Here is a 20223-nt window from a genome sequence, read left to right as displayed (position 1 = left end):
CCATTTTGGCTAGGGATGTTAAATATATATTGAATCAATATATCGATATATACATTGTGAATAGTTTGGTGCGATAGGCGGAACTTCAATGTTTCTCCAGCTGCAGTACCATGCTTGATAAACTGAAATTCAATAATTTGGTAAATAAATGAAAAAAGACGTATTATTTATAGTAACTACTCCGTTCGTACACACAGGTAATTACCAACAAGAAAGTCATCCAGCAAGCACGTGCGCAAACGGTTTCCAAGCTCGTTCAGAAGCTGAGGAATGTCAAAGATGTCCTGGCCAAACGACCGGACGATGAGAAACACAAGGAACGCTTGCGCAAAAGCAGCGAATGCGTGGCCCAGCTGAAGGCTTTGAAGAGTCTGGACATAATGCGCCAGCTGCTCCTACAGGATGGTAAAAATCCGAACGCAGTGCTCACCAATGGCCGGTCCACTCCAGATGAGGTTGTTCTTGCGATGCTGGGGCTCAACAAACTGATGAAAGCGCTGGTTGACACATTTCGCCAGACTTTGGGCCTGGAGAGTGACAAGGATTCCAAGTGGCGTGAAGAGATTCTGGAAACGAGCAAGAGACGCGTGAAGCTGCAGCGCACTGAGGCGAAGAAAAGACAACGCAAGGAACTTAAAGACCAGAAGGCCCAGACGCGCAACCGACTAGAATGGTTGGAGCAGAACAAAGTGGATAGAGACGTGGCTGGAACAGATGTATTGCCAGCGGCAGAGCCAGCGGTTGGTGAGGTGGAAACAGCGGAAGAGAAGAAACCCAAACAAGAAAAGCTTCAGCGTACTCCTAAAGTGGCCTCGGTGAAGAAAGAGCTTCGAGAAAAGAAGCAAACGCAAAATGAAAAGAAGCCCGAAATTAAACCAAAACCCATTGATGTCAAAGAAGAGGAAAAGTCAAAGGTACGAGAAAAGAAGCAACAGCAAAAGGATAGGAAGCCCGAAATTAGTCCGAAACCCATTGATGTCAAAGAAAAGACACGAAAGCGACCACAAGAGAAGGAGCCGAGCATTGAAAAGGAGGAGACCACGGCTGAAAAAGATCGTCCAACGCATGTCATAGATCCATTTTTCATCACAGAATCTGGTCAGCCGTATTTATCCACCGCTGTGGTTCTTTCAGAGGATAATGAAAGCGAAAACGAGCAAGAACCGATGCCTTACCCTGCCAAGCGCCAGCGGAACGAACACCGACATAGCGACAACCGGGGGGAAAGGGAGCGGAGGCCGGAGATCAATAAAAAGAAACCCACAGAGGACCTCCATCCATCCTGGATAGCCAAGCAGCAACAGAAGCCAGTTATCGGGCACTTTAAGGGGAAAAAGATCAAGTTTGGTGACGACGGGCAAGCCGCAGAAATTGATATTCCAGCTTTTAAGCATCCTGCTCCTGCTCCTGCATCCGCTCCCACTTCCATGGAAGGCATGCATCCCTCTTGGATTGCCAAACAAAAGTGGAAACCAAAAATAGCCGCCTTCCAGGGAACTAAAATTAAGTTTGACGAAGATTAAAGTCAAGATGTTCAATTTACACAGTATTTTTTCGATTTAATGACTAAATAACTGAAAATGCAAAGTTAGACGCCAACCTTCGGCACATAGTGTCCTCGGGCCTTATCCGCACTGCGTAGTTTGTCGATATCCACATCGGGGAACTTACGGCGCAGCACTTCCAGATCAAAGTTGGGATTGCGGCGTAGAATCATCATTACCTCGTTGCGAGAGCGGCTGGAACAAAGAATATTATTAGATATCGTCTTTATTTGTTGCTATACCATGGCATACTTCTTCGCCTTGCGCTTGGCATTGTAAAGCTGCTCGCGGTACTTGAGCAGAAATCTATTCACGGCCCTGCCGCCAAAGCCAATATTGCGGGACTTTATCCATTTGAGGTTCATGAAGGGTGGCAGGACATGCTCGCAGGATTTATAGTTGACCTGCAAGCCAAACGCGTTGTTTACCCTCTTCTGGGGTCGCTCGCCTGTTTCACCCGTTTCCAGCAAATGATAGGCCGTGTTGCGTTCCCGCACCACTTTCTCAAGATTGTCCATGGAAATTTTCACCTATGAATAAATGGCTTTTTATATTTTACATGCTCAACAAGCTAAAGGTTGGGCAGTTACCTTATCAACTCGCTCGGGGCTGGGAAAGATCTCCATTTTGTCATTGCATTCGTGCTCCATAGTAAGAAGCATATTCCGTTCCTTCAGCAATATAAACCAGAGCTGATGCAGCTCCTTGTTGGATTTGATGCGCAGCTCATCCGTCCTCCAGGCCCGTCCCACCTTTATATCGTTCTCGCTCCAGTGCTTGGGGTCATCGAAGAACTCCATCAGACCATGCCGCATCGGGCTGGTGTGCATCATTTGAGCATGCGGCGTTTGGAAGGCGGCAGCACTACGTATTACATAAAAACAAAGATGAGCGTACGCCAATAAAATCACTAAAACTGCCTAAACCCACCTCAAGGCCTGCCATTGCTGCTTTGGAGCAGTAAGAAGACTCGTTATCGTCGCTGTTCTCACAGTTTTAGCCAAATTAAAACATTTCTTTAAAATAGTCGACATTTTCAGTCAACAGAGCTCTGCGATATCATCGATGTTGTTTAAAAAAAGGGGCCTAAGTGGGCTAAGTTCCTTATTCCATTCGTCAGACCGATACCGATTTACCGATAAGTCACTGGTGCAAATGAAAAATCGAATTTCTTTATTAAAGTACTGATTTTCACGAGTAGAGTTTTATAAAAGAAATGGCGGACTGTTTCCCAACATGCAATAAGTAGTAAGTGTAAGTTGCAATGACCTTCCAAAGCGTATAAATTAGCTGTTGATAGCTTGTTTGTTCTATCCACTTTGAACGCCAAGTTTTTTATGTGGTGTGTGTGTGTGTGCGTGAGTAGTGTAATGCGATGGTGTTTGTAATGCTCAGTACACAAATTTAAATTGATAAAAATGCAACAACGAAAACGTTTCCTGGTGACCAAAGTGCTTATTATTGTTCTTTAACAAACCTAAATCATGGACTGTGCACCTCCTAAAGGCGGGGCAAAAACAAATTCATTGAAGAAAAAAAAACAAATCTAGAGCGATGTAGTAATCGGCCAGTGCTGCCGTGCCACCGCACAGCGCCTCAAAATAGTAGTAAATGTACACAAATATTTATCTGGAGTCGGCGTTATCAGACGGCGTTGAGTAAATTTAAAAATTTAAACTTCGCTGCACGTCGTGCGTGTTTTCCATTGTTCTCTACTGTTTATTGATTGCAGTGGTGGTGTTATATAAAGTGCGGGCTTTCATTGAATTAAAAGGTCAGGCAAGCGCCCATAAAGTGAATTGATTGATCAATTTGCAAAAGGGGGAAGAGGTGTGGAGAGCGAGTCGCTTGTAGGGTTTTCTGTCGTCGCTTCTCATGTTTTTCCCCATTTCTCTTTCGCCGTGTTTCGTAAGACTTCTGTGCTGGCTCTGCTCTGCGGTGAACGCCCAAAAACACAAACAAACCCGCCCGACCGTACACACGTTCGTGTGTACATATGGACGGGACGGGACGGCTGTTCTTGTGTCATCCAGGGTCAATTCCCAATGTCCCCTCAATTATATGACCATATAATTGGAAGGCACTTGCCTTCCATATCCGTCGGCCCGGAATTTCTGTCTGCCTGCCTGCCCAGCGACACTTGTTGATTCTGTAAATTGGCATGTTAGCATTAACAGAGCTGTTAAGACCCAGAGCCCCTCAGATATCATTCGAAAACCTTTTTGACTATGATTCGCTTTTAATTTGATTATCACGTTCTTCCTAAAAATAGCAAAAAATAGTTGAAAAATTTTGTTGTACAGTGAACGCTTAAAGAGTGATGCCCGACTCGGAACGTACATGACTGTGTGCACATTGATGCTCGTATCGTGGTTCGCTGATAAGGGTCCATTTTTCGTTGTGGTTGACTGCTCCAAAAAGACTGCCCACCGTTGCATTTCTGTGTCGACTGTGCGTATAATATACTCGCATAGAAAGGGGTGTATACGACGCCCACAGTCCCAATTTGTGGCGTAGTTGATCAATGGACAGTCAAATTATTACCGAGGTTTATTACCGCGTCCTATCGAAATAACCATATATTTTTGGATACAAATGTATGCATGTATGTGTGTATATCGGTGTGTGTGGGATGTGGGATAACGTCTATAATAGTACAAGCTAATTAAAATCTATATTAACCTGATGCATGCTATGTATTAAGTAAGGCTCTCCGCTGCGCCAGGTAATGTGGAGGCAGTGAGTAGTTGTGCTGTATTCTCTTGAAGCTCTCTGCTCGATTCGTTCACGAAAGATGTGCTTGTGCATTGAAGAAGAAAAGCCAACGAAAGTTGTCCGCCACATTACCGGATATGCAGTTGCAGTCTGCAACCACGCCGAGAGTGTTAAACAGAAGACAAAAGATCAATAAGAGACAAGATGGCAAGCAATATACATCAAGATAAAGAAATACAAAAAGAAAAGAAGATCGGGAGCACGGAGCATTGAGGAGCATGGAGGAGCACGCAGCATCAGCCACTTCACTCAAGAAGCATTACCAGTGCAGAGGGGAAAAAGAAGGCCCGACAGAAACCGAAAAGCTCAACCCACCCTCTTTTCTTCCTTCCTTTTTCTTATTTTCGAAGGCCAGAGATACACACAGAATGTCACAGAACGAACTGGCAGCGGCAGCAGCTGTTGCTGCTCAAACTGCTGCCACCGCAAGCCGCAAGCGCACGGCATCCCCTTTAAGTTGTCTGTCCATGAGATCGGATCCGAAATCGATTATTGAGATACACATTTCGAATGAGAACAAGACAAAGAAACTATGCTTGGAGACGCAGAGTGGAAATGGAACGCCAGAGGCGAAGCCGAAGCAGGACCAAGAGCTGAAACCTTCCAGCAGTAGTCAAGCAGAAACACTGTTGACGGATGAGGAGGAGCTCCGGCATAAGCAGTACCGAGAGAGTTGCTCTATCTTTTTACAGGACCTGCCCTGCTTTAAGTTGCAGCAGCAGCAACCCACGGGAGATACAGCAGTAGCGGTAGCGGAGGTTCCCAAGTGTCGCGAATGCCGCAAGCGACACGACGCGCCTTCCCCCAGCGAGAGCGACGCCACCAACAACGATGTCTATTGCAGGTTCTACGAATTCCGACGCCTCCAGTACAGCGGCAAGGGGGAGCTGAGTGTGGCCGGGTTCCCGAACCCCTACATCGAGCCCACAAAGGAGGACTGCAGCATTTGGCAGCCGGATGGTACGACGGCACCCACCAGTGGTTTCATGGACATACAAGTGTGTCGTTACATACTCCTTCATGCGGGCGATCAGTTTTGCTATCTGTGGCGCCAGGAAGCGGAGGCTCTGAAGTTGCACGAGAATTCCGAAGGGACCATCGCCTGGAAGAAGGCTGTAAAGGGCATTCGGGAGATCTGCGACGTCTGCGACACCACGTTGTTTAACTATCACTGGACCTGTTGCAAGTGCGGCTTTGGCGTCTGTCTGGACTGCTTCAAGGACAGAAAGGAAGGTCAGCGCCTGCGGCGCGTGGAGACGTCCCTGCAGAAGGGATGCGACGAATACCACTGGGGGCTCTGCACCGATCCCAGTGGTCCGCAGCAGCATGCCATAACCGAGCTGATGCTGACGCAGATCATTGCCGGTGATGCCCTGAACGTCTTGGGCAGGTTGCTGCACGAGGTGCGCACCCTGTGGCAGGTGCCCCAGGTCTGCGGCTGCCTGCTCAGCAAGCAGGAGGTAAAGGACCCCCAGTTGAATGACTTCATACAGGACATGATCAAGGAGTCGCAATTGAAGCAGCACACGAGCTTCTCCTCGCTGGCCACCGAGCAGAAACTGCACCAGCAGCAGAGGCTGGAGCAGCTGCACTCCAAGAAGCTCGAATTCGCCCGGGAACGGGGCATAGACTACGTCCCGGGTCGGGTTTGGACCAAAGAGACCCTCGGAAAGGATCCAATCACGAGTGCGTTTGATAACTTCAAGCACATAAATTTTCTGCGAAAGGGTCTGGCCGGTCTGAGGAGGTTTCTGCCTCCGAGAGCCATGACCCTGGCCCATTCCACACAGCTGGCCCCGGGCGTGCCCCACGAATGGCTGTGCGATGGCAAGCTCTTGAGGCTCACGGATGCAATGCATCCGGACAATCGTGTGCTCTATCAGGAGGTATGGAAGTGTGGCCAGCCCGTGATGATCTCAGAGGTGGCTCGCTCATTGAACCTGGATCTGTGGCGTCCGGAGGCCTTCTGTCGGGACTTTGGCGACAAGCCAAACGATTTGATCAACTGCCTCAATGGCAACCTGGTGCCCAATCAGCCCATGCGGCACTTCTGGGAGGGATTCCAGTGCATGAGCAAGCGTCTACTGGACTCCAATGGAAAGCCCATGCTGCTAAAGTTGAAGGACTGGCCGCCGGGCGATGATTTTGCCGAGATTCTGCCCACTCGGTTTGCGGATCTCATGCAGGGGCTGCCCATGCCGGAGTACACGCTGCGAACGGGAAATCTGAACATTGCCAGCTGCCTGCCGAAGATGTTTGTGCCGCCCGATCTTGGGCCCAAGATGTACAATGCGTATGGATCGGCGCTTCATCCCGACAAGGGAACGACCAACCTCCATCTGGACATCTCGGATGCCGTCAACATAATGGTCTATGTGGGAATACCCCAGGACGAGGATAGCAAACCCCAGTTGGCGGCCACTCAGCGAGCCATTGCCATGGGCGGATGCGATTATATCACGCGGGCCCGGTGCCAGTCTAGCGAGGTACTTCCCGGAGCGCTGTGGCACATCTTCCCGGCTCGCGATGCCGACAAAATCCGCGATCTACTTAATCGCGTCACATTGGAGAACGGCTTCCGGTTGGAGCCCGATCATGATCCGATACACGATCAGAACTGGTATCTGGACGACAAGTTGCGGGCCCGTTTGTTCAAGGAATACGGCGTGGAGGGTCATCCCATTGTGCAGTGCTTGGGGGATGCTGTCTTCATACCCGCTGGGGCCCCGCACCAGGTCCAGAACCTGCACAACTGCATCAAGGTGGCCGAGGACTTTGTCTCGCCGGAGAACATCACTCACTGCTATCATCTAACGCACGAGTTCCGACGCCTCTCGCACTCGCACACCAACCACGAGGACAAGTTGCAGATCAAGAATATTATTTACCATGCCATCAAGGACTGCTGCCACATCTTGACGCGGGCACTGGACGAACGCATTGAAGTGGAAATGTCCAAGCTACAGGGAGATTAGATTTCTCCATCATCATTTACATTTTTTTTAAGCTTAAGATTTAAAGTTTAATTCAGTAAATATGGCAATCAAGAGAATTGAACTTTATTCAGTAAGTGTCTCAAAAAATTCTGTACTTGTCTGTTGTCAACTTAAAGTTTAAGATTTGCATTCAATAAATATAATCAACCCAAATATATTATTATTTTATTTATTGAATCTCCTTTTATGGACTATAGTGACAAAAGAAACACTAAAATGAACGATTACAACCTTACTCCAATGCACAATATTTTGGATCTATTAAATTAATGATAGCGACTTCCAAACTTTGCATGAATATAAATAAGAATAAAGTTGAGCTTTTTTCAAATTTTTAATTTGTCTAAACGATACGAAGGATTTATGTATGTTTTGCGGTGGATCTGTGTAACACACAGAAGGAAGCGCTTCCGACCTCATAAAGTATAAAGTATATTAAATCAGCATCAAAAGGCAACTCGATACAGCTATGTCTTTCTCTGAGTTATAAAAAGAGGTTTATCTGAAGTTTGTCAGTCTGTGTCATTTCTTACGTATGTATATTAATCTTCTGGGATGCTCAAATATAGTATGTAATTTACTGGTCAAACCATTTTTAGAGAGCAAAAATTTAGGGGAATTCCCTTTTTGTGGAAATTTAAGGAGATTACATTTTTTAAGGAGAAATGTGTTCGTATTTTGTAACCTATCAATGCAATCAGACGTGTTTGGTAAAGACATTTTTGAAACGCAAATTTGTTTTTCCAAAGTTTTCTAATTTTTTCCAAATTTTAATAGATTTTAGAGAAAAGGAACCAATCACCTACAACTAAAGATCTACTTCATTTTATTTTAGAGTGACTGTGGAAAGCAAGAGTGGGAACGTCCATGTAGAGAGCATCAGCATCGCATGAAGACCAGTGCCCATGCATGTTGAAGACGCAACGGGAACGGAAACAGAAACTGCTGATGTGGACTCCTGCCCAGGGCCAGGATCAGACAAACACTACCAGCAACATCCGTTCATGGTGCTGCACATGAGTAATAGCCACTAGGGAGCTGCCGCTGCTGCAACTTCAAAGTCAATTAGAAAGCAATCAAGCCAAGCCTTTACGAAGACTGAGGGGAGAAGGAAATAATAGTAAACTAAAGTTTAAGAAGTACAAGTGACGGAAAGCATTCCGACAGACAAGATGACGGTGGATTTCAATGATTACTTTTGGGTATGCCTCAGGCCTCAGCAACTTGAAGAACCTCTGATCAACTTTATCACGTTTACAGGGCGAGAAGAACAATGGGTTCGATGTTCTATATCACAACATGAAATTTGGCCTGGTGGCCAGCAAGGAGCTGTCCGAGTTCCTGCGCGAGAAGTCCAACATTGAGGAGCAGAACTCGAAGATGATGTCCAAGCTGGCGCACAAGGCCAGCACTGGGACATTGAACAGCACCTTTGCCCCGGTCTGGACAATACTGCGCACCTCTGCCGAGAAGCTCTCCACCCTTCACATGCAAATGGTGCAGAAGCTGACGGAGCTGGTCAAGGACGTGGCCAAGTATGCCGATGAGCTGCACAAGAAGCACAAGACCGTCAAGGAGGAGGAGTCGCAGACCCTGGAGTGTGTTCAGGCGATCCAAACGTCGACGGTGGCGGTGCAGAAGTTGCGCGATCTCTATGCCAGCAAGGTCCTGGAGCTGGAGAAGCTGCGGAAGGATAATGGCTCACACAAGGATGCAGAGAAGCTGGAGAGCAAACTGAAGAAACTGCACGAGGACTACAAGTCGCTGTTGGACAAGCATAATCCCATTAAAAACGAATTTGAGCGACGCATGACGCAGACCTGCAAGGTAAAGGCGACCCTCCTTCCTGTATTTCTGTCTTCCTGTTTTCTGGCTAACAGTTTCTCCTTTCAGCGTTTCCAAGAGATCGAGGAAGTTCATCTGCGGCAAATGAAAGAGTTTCTGTCCACCTATTTGGAAATGCTGCAAAACAATCATGACATGGTGGGGCAAGTGCACTCCGACTTTAAGCGCCAGTTTGTGGACATGTCTGTGGACAAACTGTTGGAACAGTTTGTACTCAACAAGTATACGGGCCTGGAGAAGCCAGGTAAGACCAGCTTCAGCATCCCAATATAATCATATCTCTTATATCTCTCATACGTCTTGTATCTGACAGAAATGCCTGAACTAGAATGTATTGCTCTCTCAAGTGGATCCCGGCTGCAACAGCCGCAAGCCTCTGCCACCGCATCCAACTCGAACTCAGCCACCAGTATTCAAGCAGCTCTCCGGTCTGGCAGTGGAGCAGCCGCTTCTGGCAGCATTGTGTCCATGGATCAGCGAGGAGATGCGCTGGCTGCCATCTCTTTGGGCAGTGGCAGTGCGGCCAGCGGCAGTATTCCTTATGCCGAGGACGCCACACTCGGGGCCGGAGCCGGCTCACTGGCGTCGCCGCGTCCCACTTCCCCAGACATTTCTGTGGTGGGCCAGCCACAGACAGCTGGCGGGGCCACCTCTACGGTGAAGAGCTTGCGCTCGTGGTTCATGACCACAGCAAAACAGCAGCCTCAGCCTCCGACGGGCGCTGGAACATTCGGTATGAGTGGCAGTGGAAGCATCAACAGCACCACCAACAACAACAATACCACCAACACAACCACCACAACTACAGCAACGAACAGTAGCAACACAGCAACAACTGGCACGAATAATCTCACCACCAATATCACCAAAAACTCTCCTATCTCTGAGGACAATAGCAATCAAGGTTCATTCTCTTTGATTTTGTTTTACTTTTTATTTTGTTTTTGTTGCTTATGATTGTAGTTCTTCGATTATATGCATTATTTCTATACTGTTTGATCTGTTTGTAATATGTTTCACATCTGTGCCTAAAACTATTTATGTACGTGACACTGGGCGTAATACCGGAGTAACCTTTGTTCAGTCATGCTTCAATATTCATTTATTCCAATTTTCTTGTACTTGGTTTTTACTGTTGGTTCCATTTCTTGATCTAAATGTTGTAAATTAATCTGTATTTGAACTTTTCCCAGTCCATCTGTCCTTCATTTATATCTACAGCTTATAGATTCCTTTTTTATTTTTAGTTACTTCCTTTCTATCAATCAATCTATGCAAAGGTACACTCAAACACCAGCCAATCAATCAACCAAATACATTAGAGACTAAGGGACTACCTATGAACATGCACACAAATATACACACAAGCACACCCCGCATCACATGAACGCCCAAGAGTCTATCTAACTATCGCCATCTGTTCTCTATGCTTCTCTTCTCTTTGTCTACAACCTCCATCATCAACCATCGTCTCTATATCATCGTTCACCCCAAATCAAAACCCATCATCCATACCATGCACTGATCGACTAATCAAAATCAAAAACTTTAGATCAGCAACAGCCGGCCGAGGCCTTAACACCAACTGCCAGTGCAGCTGGCGGCAAAAAGCAAATACTGAATGCAACGACAAGCGAGCAGCAATTATCGAAATCATTAAATGAGCAAGAACATCTCCAACAGACAGCGGCAGCAGGAAACGCCACCACAGCAGCAGCAACGACAGCAGCCACCACAACGACAACGTCCAGACGTGCAACGTCACTTTTAAATATATTCACATCAAACTCTCAGGGTAAATTTATCTCAATGAAAGTGATTGAACCCGTCCTGCTCCTGCCCAGCCCTGCCCAGACCTGCCCTGCCCTTGCCCTGTCCACTAAGATCCTGTACACCCTGTACCCTTTTACCCGGTACCTGTAGCTGTACCTGTACCATCCATCCGAAACGCATGCTTTAAGCTTAGGTTAAATATGTACAATTTCAAAGGCTTTTCTGTGTGCACCAGCTTGTACCCTCATACCTGATTAACATCCAAACCATTTTGAGCACTTTACGGCGGTGTTTGAGTCACGAGTTCCGAGGAAATAGTTGCATTTAAGATTCCGATGTAAACTATAAACTATTCTATAAGAACTAACCATTTGCGTAAAGTTTCGAGTGTGTCCTGAAATATCTCGAAAGTATTTGTTTTTCATTGTCGAGTGGGGCATATTCTTCTCCACTATGCTCCCCTCAATTATGTATTTAATATGTGTTCTATTAGCCTGTAGCTTGCCTTATCCTAAGTCATCTCATAGCTAACAAAAATTATAATCCAAATCTCGCTGGCAGTGTCGGGCATCTTAAGGAGTCGCCGTGACAAGACGAAAACTAAAAAATCCAAAAAGAAGAAAGACAACGAGGCCGCCGAGCACATACAGGAAGAGCGTCTGACCAGGTAGGGAGCCAGATAAAATCGACCTCATTTCTTTGCTAACACTCTTCTAACTCTCGCTCTGCCAGCGTGGATAGGGCCAATAACACCCTGCTCGACTACGATGATCACGGACGCAGCATGAAGACACAGAACTCCAGTGGCAGCAGCGCTGGCGGTGGATTGGCAGCCTTGTCTGTGACCTCCGCACAGGGCAGCGTGGACTCGGCTGGGGCCAGCAGCATGGGTGGCAGTGGAGGAGTTGCCGGGGCGAGTGGCGGCAGCCTACCAAATGCGGGAGCGGCTCTTACTACGTCGGCTTCGACCACAGCTCCTGCGGGGGGCTCGAGCGCTACTGGAACTGGGACTGGCTACGAGGTGGATGAGGAGGGCTTCAGCATACAGCCGGCCAAAGAGATCGCCTGGGAGGAGGGCCAAGATAAGTGTAAGAATTTCAAGTAATGTTACCTTGCAAAAACAAATACTAATGATTAAAACCCGTTTAGCTGGCAGTTTCTATTCCGACTCGGATACGGACTCTGATAATGACAAGCAGGAGCGGCGGATTCATGTGAAGATCAAGCCTCTGAACAACGGCCAGGCGCCGATGTCGGCAAGCGTTGATGAGCTGCGGGCCACCGTCGAGAACATTTCCCTGTCTCCAACTGGAGTTTTTTCAGTGAGTTGTGCCCACTCTCTATTCCAGATGACTCTCTAATCAATATACCTCCATTATAACAGCATCACAGCCAACAGCTGCAGCAGGGGGCGCGAGGTGCTCCGGCCTCGCGGCAGCAATCTCCCGAGATTTCGAATGCTTCAACGCCCACGGCCAGCGTGCATCCTTACGCACCGCTGCAGAGTCCCACGTTGTCGAACAACAACGCAAACAATGCCAGCAACAATCGATATGCGGATCTGGGAGATATCTTCTCGGAGCTTGGCGACATGAGCATGTCTGCCCCGGCATCGGCCACCCTGGGCAAGCCAGGGGGACGCCAGATACCAACACCAACGTCCGCGGGTGGAAGCATAGCCATACCACGTCCGCCTTCCCGTCGCTCCGATATGATTGCAATTGGACCAGCCGCTACGAACACGGCCCCTGGACGCGGACGTATGTCTCCGGCTCCCGTCACGGGAGCTCCGATGAATCGAGCCGAGAGCATTGGCAGCCTGGAGTTCCGCACGGCCATTGGGGGAGTGGGCTCCTCCCGGGGCCCATCTCCGCTGACAATTGGTATCTCGGACACAATACCGCTGGCGGTGGCCTTCCATGAGATTATACATGCCTACTTCCGGGGCAGTGATGAGTCGCGGTGCCAGGTGAAGGTGTCCGGTGATATGATGCTATCATTCCCAGCCGGCATTGCCGGCCTGTTAGCCAATAATCCCAATCCAGCCAAGCTGGGTTTTCGCATTAAGCATGTACAGAATCTTGAGAATCTTGTTCCCAATGGGAAACTGGTGCAAATGTGAGTATCCATTGCGTTTTTTCTTCATGCTACGTTCCTGTTTCAACATCGTTTATTCTCCTCCTCCCAGAGATCGACAGCAGTCGAGCGCATTGAGCACCATGCTAGAGTTTAATATGGGAGCGTTGACGGCCCTTCTGCGAAGGCAGGCGGAGAACAACCCCACGGCCTCCTATTTCAATGTGGACATACTCAAGTACCAAGTGCGAACCAAGCCGGGGGCCAGCTCGTGTCCCTTCCAGCTGGTGAGCTACTGGAAGTGCGAGTCCAGCTATACAGCCCTGAAGGTAGACTACAAGTACAATAACCATGCCATGGCCAGTGCCTCGCCTCTCCTGAACGTCACGTTGTCCGTGCCCGTCAATGGCTCTGTGCGTAATGTGCAGTCCAAACCCCATTCTGCGTGGTAAGCAAGACCGCTCTCATCCGCAAATCCCACAACTCGGGTTATTTTATATTGTGTTGTTAGGTTGGGCGAATCAAATCGTTTGGTATGGAACTTTACGGACATATCGCAGAACTCCCAGGACGGTGGGGTCGGTACGTTGAGAGCTCGCCTTGAGCTCAACGATGGTCCCTCAACACCAGCCCTGTTGGCCACTCAGTTCAACTGCGAGGGCACCACTCTGTCGGGCATCGAGTTCGAGCTCCAGGGGAGTGGATATCGCTTATCGTTGGTCAAGCGGCGCTTTGTTTCTGGTAAGTTTTTAAGCGAATGATGATGAATGTTTAAGATATAACATTTGTTCTTTCTCTATCGGATTACAGGAAAATATGTGTGCGAGGGCGATGGTATACGTAGTGGAGCGACACCCACACCCCCATCGGTGGGCTCTACAAGTCCGTATTCGGCAAAATCAAATTAGTTTTTCCCCAAATTCAATATCGACATGACATCGTGCGGGAATGAAAAATGGCAATATGGCAATAGGCTCGTGAAAACATAGAGAAATTTTGTAACTAAACTAAAGCAACACAAAAACACCCACACAAACGAACACTTATCACAGTAGCGTTGCGCCTCTCGAGTTTTCTTGTGAGCTTTTCATTATGTTCTGTTTCACGCGTAATGTTGAATCTATCTGGAAGTGGAAATGGTTCCGATCTGGAAGGTATTATTTGTTATACATATATACAAGTTCGAGTATATATTGAAATTTATGTATTTATTATGTTTAACTGAATACGATGTATGTAAACGTAGATGTATGTAGATATCTAATCACACAGAACGTTGATTTTATGTTCACTTTTGTACACACACACACACTCACACACACACCACACACACAAACAACACAACCAAATCCAAATGTATTAAATTTAAGATACAAAACCTGCATTGCGTCTCATTTGGAGAGATTTTATTGGGAGGGGGGGGGGGATACGACATGAACTTCGCTCTGCGGACTTTGTCTTTGTCGAAACGAACGACTGCTGTTTCTTTGTCGATCAATTAATTATCAAATTTAGGCAATGAATATGACGAAACAGGTTTCGGCTTCTCTGGCTCGTGACAAATGGTACATATATGTATAAGCATGTACAAACATACATATGTGCGTCTGATATGTATACATATATGAAATTAGCAATCAGTTCGGAATAGAATAAAAAGTCAAATAAAATGTAGAAGAGCGCGTACCACAAATGGCTGCTTGGAAGAACGGAATCCGATCAATTAATTGTGGGTGCACATAAAACACAAATCTGCGAGGCATTAGCCTCAAATTGTATGTGTAAACTTTTGTAAGAATTTCGGATAGGATAGCATGAAAGCAACAGCTGCTGTCGTTCGTCGCGTCGCGTCGCGACGCTGTTCTGAAATACGAAGGCGATGACGTCACTCTTTAACAAATTGATCTCAAGGTCGAGTCGTCGGACGCCTTTTCATTTCACTTGGCTTTGCTTGGCACACTTGACTTGGGGCTGCTGCTCTATAGCCAGGGAGGGTTCGGTTGTTGTTGTGGCTGCTTCAGTGGATGCCTGAATAAATTGCATTTACTCATAAAACGAGGCACTTCGGGATGCGATGATGATGATGATGCTCTCTTTGTAGATGGGAAGAGTGCTCCACAATTTTGTTTTGTTGCGCCTAACCATATATACCATATACAATAATCGTGTGTGTGCTATACATTAACATCTCTTGTCACACGATAAGATTAAATTACAAAACAATTGTTGTGTGCAAAAGTTGGAGCAGACTCTATATATGTATGTCTACATACCCATAGCGTACTACTATAGCGCTGTATGAATATAAAACAATTAATTGTTTAACAAAAGCAACAGTTCGCCTATTTGTTTGTTTGATGTATGTCATTTACAGTCGCCTGAAGCGCTTAAAATGCATATAACGCAGTGTCTGTATTTTCAATTAGATAACAAACTATTACCAGATGCTGGAGGAAAGGAAAGAAGGAAAGAGTAATATGCCATTAATTTTGTTTAACAACATTGCACTTTATTTAGATTGACTGCATTAGTAGAGCTTAATACATACACATACATCATGTACTAGAATTATATTTATTTGTAGATATTACTGGTATAAATTAATTGGGTGACAAGCTGGGTTTCTTACGGCTTGCACTTTGATTTGTATTAAAGGTTTCTTTAGCCCTAAACTGAGTTTATTCAACAAGTTTCTTACTTAAGGTTAATCATTTTAAAATTATTAGCTGGATAAGTTTAATTCGTTTCGTCTGACAAGCACGCACCCTCTGTAGCCATAGCGATGAAGAAATACACACCCACATTTTATGGGTACAGCGTTTTTGCCCTAATACAGAGCTGTTCTTTCATTATATAATTCACAAAAAACTTCATTCAGAGGTCTATACTTTGGATATATAAACCGATATGAAGGGGAATTTCCGAAAATATTCTCTGACGTTTACGCTCTTGTCCCACCGTGCATTTAGTCAATTCATGATGATAATACACATGTGTACATTCGAATATTCGTTTTAGCTCTGCCATAAAAATATGGTCGATTGCCGGTGTGCGGTGCGGTGCGGTGCGGTGTGTGTGCGTCTCTAAATAAACTAAAGCTGACATCATTGCTGTTAACATATTCGCAGTTAAACCTCCATATCGCAAGGCGACACATTTCGTAAACAGATTTAGTAGTAGATCTTACAACTGGCCTTTACTGTACTGCATTGCAGACTCAAATTTGATTTGCCTGCAAGAGAGAGAGAGAGAGAGAGAGTGAGTGAAATGAAAGAGGAAATATGTTTTAAATTGCAAACAACAAGGTCATAAATTTCAATGTACTCTATAAGCACTATTGTGCATGTTTAATTGCTTAATTGCAGATCAAATAGATCACTTGATCGATAGAACAACCAATGGGGCCCCCAGGCCTCAATTCAGACAGTCCGGCAGAGACGGAGAGCTAACATTTTCCCCATTCACTCGCACTTAAGAGGTACATATACTGATTTTGCACATCTGTTGGATACACAGAGGATAAATACATTCCAACTCTATATAAAAGACGTATCTATAAATATTAATATTATTTTATTTTTAAAGTTGTATTTACGGTAACTTTTATCAGGAAAGGTAGAGGGTAGCAGCAAATGCTAACAAAATAAACTCAAACGCGCCTGGAATAAATATTTATTTGGCTGAGGTTTTGCTAGAAATGCGCACTTGACGCCCGCCGGTTCGAATGAATTAATTTAAACTTTTGTGCTACACACGTAAAATCGATTTCTATGAACGGCTGGGCTGTTTATTTGCATATTTTCTCTTTATAGTTCGAGCGAAAAATTCCACAAAAATTCAAGGTGGAAACGAGCCAGCGATCTAGAATGTGTGTAGAATAAACATAGTTTTCCTCATGAACGATATTTTTCTCCATAGTCAAACCCCACCTCCAGACAAATCAACCACCTCCAGACGTTATTTCCAGACAAATGTGCGGCACTACTGGATCGATCGCCCAGCCGACTGATAAACCACTCAACGAAAATGAGTGACACAAAAATATCTCCGCATACTAGTAGCATGGCATGGCAATGCACAGTTAAGCGTTCTGTTCTTATCAGGCGACCTCAGCAGTAGGCCTTGAAATGGGGAAATTAATCAAATCAAAATAAATACTCCAAATAAATACACATAAAATATTTGGAATGCATGTAGGTGTGGCTCTCCAGAATTTAGAAAAAACTCTTCGATTGGAATTCTCAATCATTTATAGACGACTGACTCATGACAGAAACTTCCGTTGCGCAAAAATGTATAGTCAGAAACGTTAGCCAAATGCTTCTATCTATACATATGAAAGTATCTATGGATACATATGTATGAACGTAGGTATATCTTTATCTATACCCATACGAGAATGTGTGCACAGCAGTATATGGAAACCGTTAAACAAACAAACAAAGTTCGAGGCATTATGTAAAGTAAACAAATGAACGAAGACGACCGAACGGAAGGGCCCAAGAAACTGAAACGTTTTTAATAGTTTTCCGTTTTGAGCGGAGAATGATTGAATGGATACAGTGGGTGCCTGGTAAGAATTAAATTTGCATATACGGATAGTTCTCGGTAGCGCAACAAAAGCTCAACCCACAAATGGATCAAATTTGTTGGATTGTTGTCCATACGTATCCAAGGCAAACCAATCCCAACCCCCGCTTATGAATTTAGAATCTTCAAACTTTATTTGAGCCAAAGTATCTTCAATGGATCGTAGAGGTTTGTTTCTTTTAATTTATATTTCAGAGGCTTAAAAACAAGCAGTGCTTTGGCGAAGGGACGAGGAAATCCGAAAATACTTAATTGGTTCACCGTTTCGAATAACTACTGTTCTCGACAGTCACGACTCCCAAGGCCGGCACACACCCATCATATAATGCTCTTTTATGGCCAACAAAACTGCGCCCCCAGCAATCATCTTACCTGTGTCGGCTATGTGTGTGTTGGGTTCCTCTGTAGAGTGTTCCTGCTGTCTGCCACGCCCCACTCTATAGGACATAGTTGCGCAGCTTTTCGGTGGGAAGCGTGCGATTGGCGAAGGATACAATCGCCGCCGCCGGCTGGCTGACGGACAGATCACAGAACACATGGCACTGGTTATCCTTGGAGCTGTGCGAGCGACGCGCCACGAAGGCGAAGATGGTCTTCTTCTCCGTCTGCCCCTCGCTGGTCCACATCCGGCTCTCGGGGTCAATGGCGCAGTGGGAGATTACGTCCGCCGTGTAGTGCTTTCGGAAGAACTTCTTGCGGGTGTTGTCCGTTAAGGTGATGCCCTGGGACGTGACTTTGAAATGGACTTCAGTGGGCTCGGGCAGCTTCTGCTGTGCGTACATCAGCCGAATAGCCTTTCGGATGGCTTCGTTTCCGGTCAGCGACTCCGTGTCGGAGGAATAGAGCCACAGAACATTGGTGGCAGCCCCATGGGTAAGCAGATGCTGCTGGGCTGGTGTTGCCACCAATCCCGGCACTATATCTTCTTCAGGAAGGCGCAGAAGGCAGGGTAGAGCCAACCGGTTGATGGAATGCTCGAACACCAGGGCCGATAGCGAGGTGAAGACCGGCTCGTTGTCACAGCCCTTAAGCCGCACGCCCCCCCTAGTGGGCTCGATGAGAAAGTGGCGCACCAACTCCTGGGAACCAGCCGGCGGCTGAGCAACCCTTACCACCAGGCCATAGGCATTCTTGTACGTGGTCGAGTCGCGCACCAAGAAGGTTCCGGGCTGTGCAGAGGCCAGCAGAGCAATAGCATCCTCCCGTGACAGGTTGGCCTTGTACCAAAACTTGGCGGAGCTGCGGGCGAATCGCACAGAGTCGGCGGCCACCTCCATGGGCGAAAGTGCCTGCTCTTGTGGCGAGCTGAGGCGCTGCTGCTGTTGCTGCCTGGGAGCTGTCTGGTAGATGGATTCGGCTCCCAACTGGGTGAGCGCCGTACCAGCCGTACCCCCAAATGGCGTCCGAGGAGTGACCGGAAAGGCTGGCGTTTCTGGTCTGCTTGTGGGACTAGGCGTCGTCTGGCCATAGACATAGCCATTGGTATTTGGGTTGTTCACTCTCTTTGTGCTGGTGGCATAGATGGGCGATGATGCCGATGGCAATGGCGATGTGGAGCTGCCTGTGGCGGTGGCTGTGGACACCTCGCGACGAGTGCGCGTGAGTGTCTCCAGGTTGCTCTGACCATAAACAGCACCCAGTTGCAGTTGCGGCTCCAACTGTCGTTTGTATGTCGCCTCCAATGGAGGTCGTTCCATGCTGTTAATTGTGTGATAATTGCGTTCCACAGCTGTGGATGCCAAGCGGCGGTTCACCACGCCATCTGGCACATCCTGATCGTGTCTGTGCTCGCGCCGCTGATCCTCGAACTGAATGGTGCGCGTATTGTAGGGCGCCGGGGCTGGCAGAGAGCTACGCTCGGGACTCAGGTCATCCAGGTGGAGATTGAACTCGAAATCGTAGTTGTACTTGCTGGCCTGCCCGTTGGAATGACTGCTCCGATATCCGTTTCCACTGCCATAGCCGTTTCCATAGCCATTTCCCTGCCCGTTGGGGCTGGGGTAATAGTGGCGCTGCGGCGGAGTGGGCGGCACTCTCTCCCTGCCGTCCCTTTCACGGTACTCGCTAAACACCTTATCGCGCCTCTCCCGCAGCAGCTGCTCGAAGTCATCTCTCAATGGCGTTGGCGTCGTGCTCCCCGACCTGTAGTGGTACGTATTGGCTATGGTGTTGGTGCTCGCCGCCGCGTTTGGTGTAGTATTCGTTCCGTTCCCAAGTGTTTTGCGCACCAGCAAAGGGCTCGTCAGCCGAGGTTGGGGCTTTATCATATCATTGGTATTATTGTTATTAGTATTACTATTTTTATGGCTGCCGAAATCAAAGTCTAGGAAACTATCCGCTCGCGTCGGTGTCGGTGTTTTGCGCAACGGTGTCGACGTTTTGGCAATTCCATAGCTGAATGGCAGAGAGTTCTCGCGCGCGTGATAAGGTATGCCATTTCCATTTCCATTCCCATTCAAACTCCCATTCCCATTTCCATTGCCATTGCCGTTCACATTATAGTTTTTATAGTAATTATTATTATTATGATTGGCGCTGCTGTATTGGTATTTGTGGTCCGTCGATACGGCAGCACTATCTTCGTACGGCGACCGCATTGTTTCGCGAATTCGAACTGACTGAAA

The 20223-nt window shown here is 46.9% G+C and overlaps 5 protein-coding genes across 11 annotated transcripts; 3 read left to right on the top strand and 2 right to left on the bottom strand.

The window, feature by feature from the left end:
* The first annotated feature begins 47 nt into the window (after positions 1-47).
* Positions 48-1542, top strand: LOC108154106 (serum response factor-binding protein 1). Its single transcript, XM_017284229.2, has 2 exons — positions 48-140; positions 198-1542. Exons 1-2 carry the CDS (start codon positions 111-113, stop codon positions 1521-1523), a joined length of 1356 nt encoding a protein of 451 aa, XP_017139718.1. The 5' UTR covers positions 48-110; the 3' UTR covers positions 1524-1542.
* LOC108154112 (39S ribosomal protein L47, mitochondrial) lies at positions 1534-2578 on the bottom strand. Its single transcript, XM_017284237.2, has 4 exons — positions 2475-2578; positions 2135-2408; positions 1797-2074; positions 1534-1739 (listed from the first exon to the last, which is right to left on the bottom strand). The coding sequence occupies exons 1-4, from the start codon at positions 2576-2578 to the stop codon at positions 1589-1591; spliced, it is 807 nt and encodes a 268-aa protein (XP_017139726.1). The 3' UTR covers positions 1534-1588.
* A 125-nt stretch (positions 2579-2703) lies between these two features.
* On the top strand, positions 2704-7470 carry LOC108154097 (lysine-specific demethylase 3B). 3 transcript variants are annotated; one of them, XM_017284216.2, is made up of 2 exons: positions 2704-2792; positions 4670-7470. In XM_017284216.2, exon 2 carries the CDS (start codon positions 4688-4690, stop codon positions 7292-7294), a length of 2607 nt encoding a protein of 868 aa, XP_017139705.1. In that variant the 5' UTR covers positions 2704-2792; positions 4670-4687; the 3' UTR covers positions 7295-7470. The 3 variants fall into 3 exon arrangements, with proteins under 3 accessions (XP_017139705.1, XP_017139706.1, XP_033244622.1); XM_017284217.2 differs by having other exon boundaries at positions 2711-2798; XM_033388731.1 differs by lacking the exon at positions 2704-2792 and adding an exon at positions 3233-3318.
* On the top strand, positions 2704-14403 carry LOC108154094 (F-BAR domain only protein 2). 5 transcript variants are annotated; one of them, XM_033388730.1, is made up of 13 exons: positions 2704-2792; positions 8151-8517; positions 8576-9142; positions 9209-9404; positions 9474-9893; positions 10713-10955; positions 11495-11600; positions 11666-12021; positions 12083-12255; positions 12318-13051; positions 13122-13457; positions 13521-13750; positions 13820-14403. In XM_033388730.1, exons 2-13 carry the CDS (start codon positions 8488-8490, stop codon positions 13915-13917), a joined length of 3489 nt encoding a protein of 1162 aa, XP_033244621.1. In that variant the 5' UTR covers positions 2704-2792; positions 8151-8487; the 3' UTR covers positions 13918-14403. The 5 variants fall into 5 exon arrangements, with proteins under 5 accessions (XP_033244621.1, XP_017139700.1, XP_017139703.1 ...); XM_017284211.1 differs by having other exon boundaries at positions 9474-10064; XM_017284212.2 differs by having other exon boundaries at positions 2709-2798; positions 9474-10064.
* A 1089-nt stretch (positions 14404-15492) lies between these two features.
* On the bottom strand, positions 15493-20223 carry LOC108154099 (tensin). Its single transcript, XM_017284220.2, has 2 exons — positions 17972-20223; positions 15493-16241 (listed from the first exon to the last, which is right to left on the bottom strand). Exon 1 carries the CDS (start codon positions 20194-20196, stop codon positions 18037-18039), a length of 2160 nt encoding a protein of 719 aa, XP_017139709.1. The 5' UTR covers positions 20197-20223; the 3' UTR covers positions 15493-16241; positions 17972-18036.

The sequence above is a fragment of the Drosophila miranda genome, chromosome 2 (genome assembly GCF_003369915.1).
Source record: "Drosophila miranda strain MSH22 chromosome 2, D.miranda_PacBio2.1, whole genome shotgun sequence".
Classification (NCBI taxonomy): Eukaryota; Metazoa; Arthropoda; class Insecta; order Diptera; family Drosophilidae; genus Drosophila; species Drosophila miranda.
Note: the sequence above shows the minus strand (reverse complement) of the source record. Positions and strands in the feature narration are given on the sequence as shown.

Excerpts from the sequence above, each read along its gene's own strand:
- LOC108154094 (XM_017284211.1), top strand. The coding sequence starts at position 8,488 with ATGACGGTGGATTTCAATGATTACTTTTGG. Across the intron at positions 8,518-8,575 it reads ATTTCAATGATTACTTTTGG|GGCGAGAAGAACAATGGGTT; the intron begins GTATGCCTCAGG and ends TCACGTTTACAG. Across the intron at positions 9,143-9,208 it reads GCATGACGCAGACCTGCAAG|CGTTTCCAAGAGATCGAGGA; the intron begins GTAAAGGCGACC and ends TTCTCCTTTCAG.
- LOC108154112 (XM_017284237.2), bottom strand. The coding sequence starts at position 2,578 with ATGTCGACTATTTTAAAGAAATGTTTTAATTTGGCTAAAACTGTGAGA. Across the intron at positions 2,409-2,474 it reads CAGCAATGGCAGGCCTTGAG|TGCTGCCGCCTTCCAAACGC; the intron begins GTGGGTTTAGGC and ends TGTAATACGTAG. Across the intron at positions 1,740-1,796 it reads GCCAAGCGCAAGGCGAAGAA|CCGCTCTCGCAACGAGGTAA; the intron begins GTATGCCATGGT and ends TCTTTGTTCCAG.
- LOC108154097 (XM_017284216.2), top strand. The coding sequence starts at position 4,688 with ATGTCACAGAACGAACTGGCAGCGGCAGCAGCTGTTGCTGCTCAAACT.
- LOC108154106 (XM_017284229.2), top strand. The coding sequence starts at position 111 with ATGCTTGATAAACTGAAATTCAATAATTTG. Across the intron at positions 141-197 it reads AACTGAAATTCAATAATTTG|GTAATTACCAACAAGAAAGT; the intron begins GTAAATAAATGA and ends TCGTACACACAG.
- LOC108154099 (XM_017284220.2), bottom strand. The coding sequence starts at position 20,196 with ATGCGGTCGCCGTACGAAGATAGTGCTGCCGTATCGACGGACCACAAA.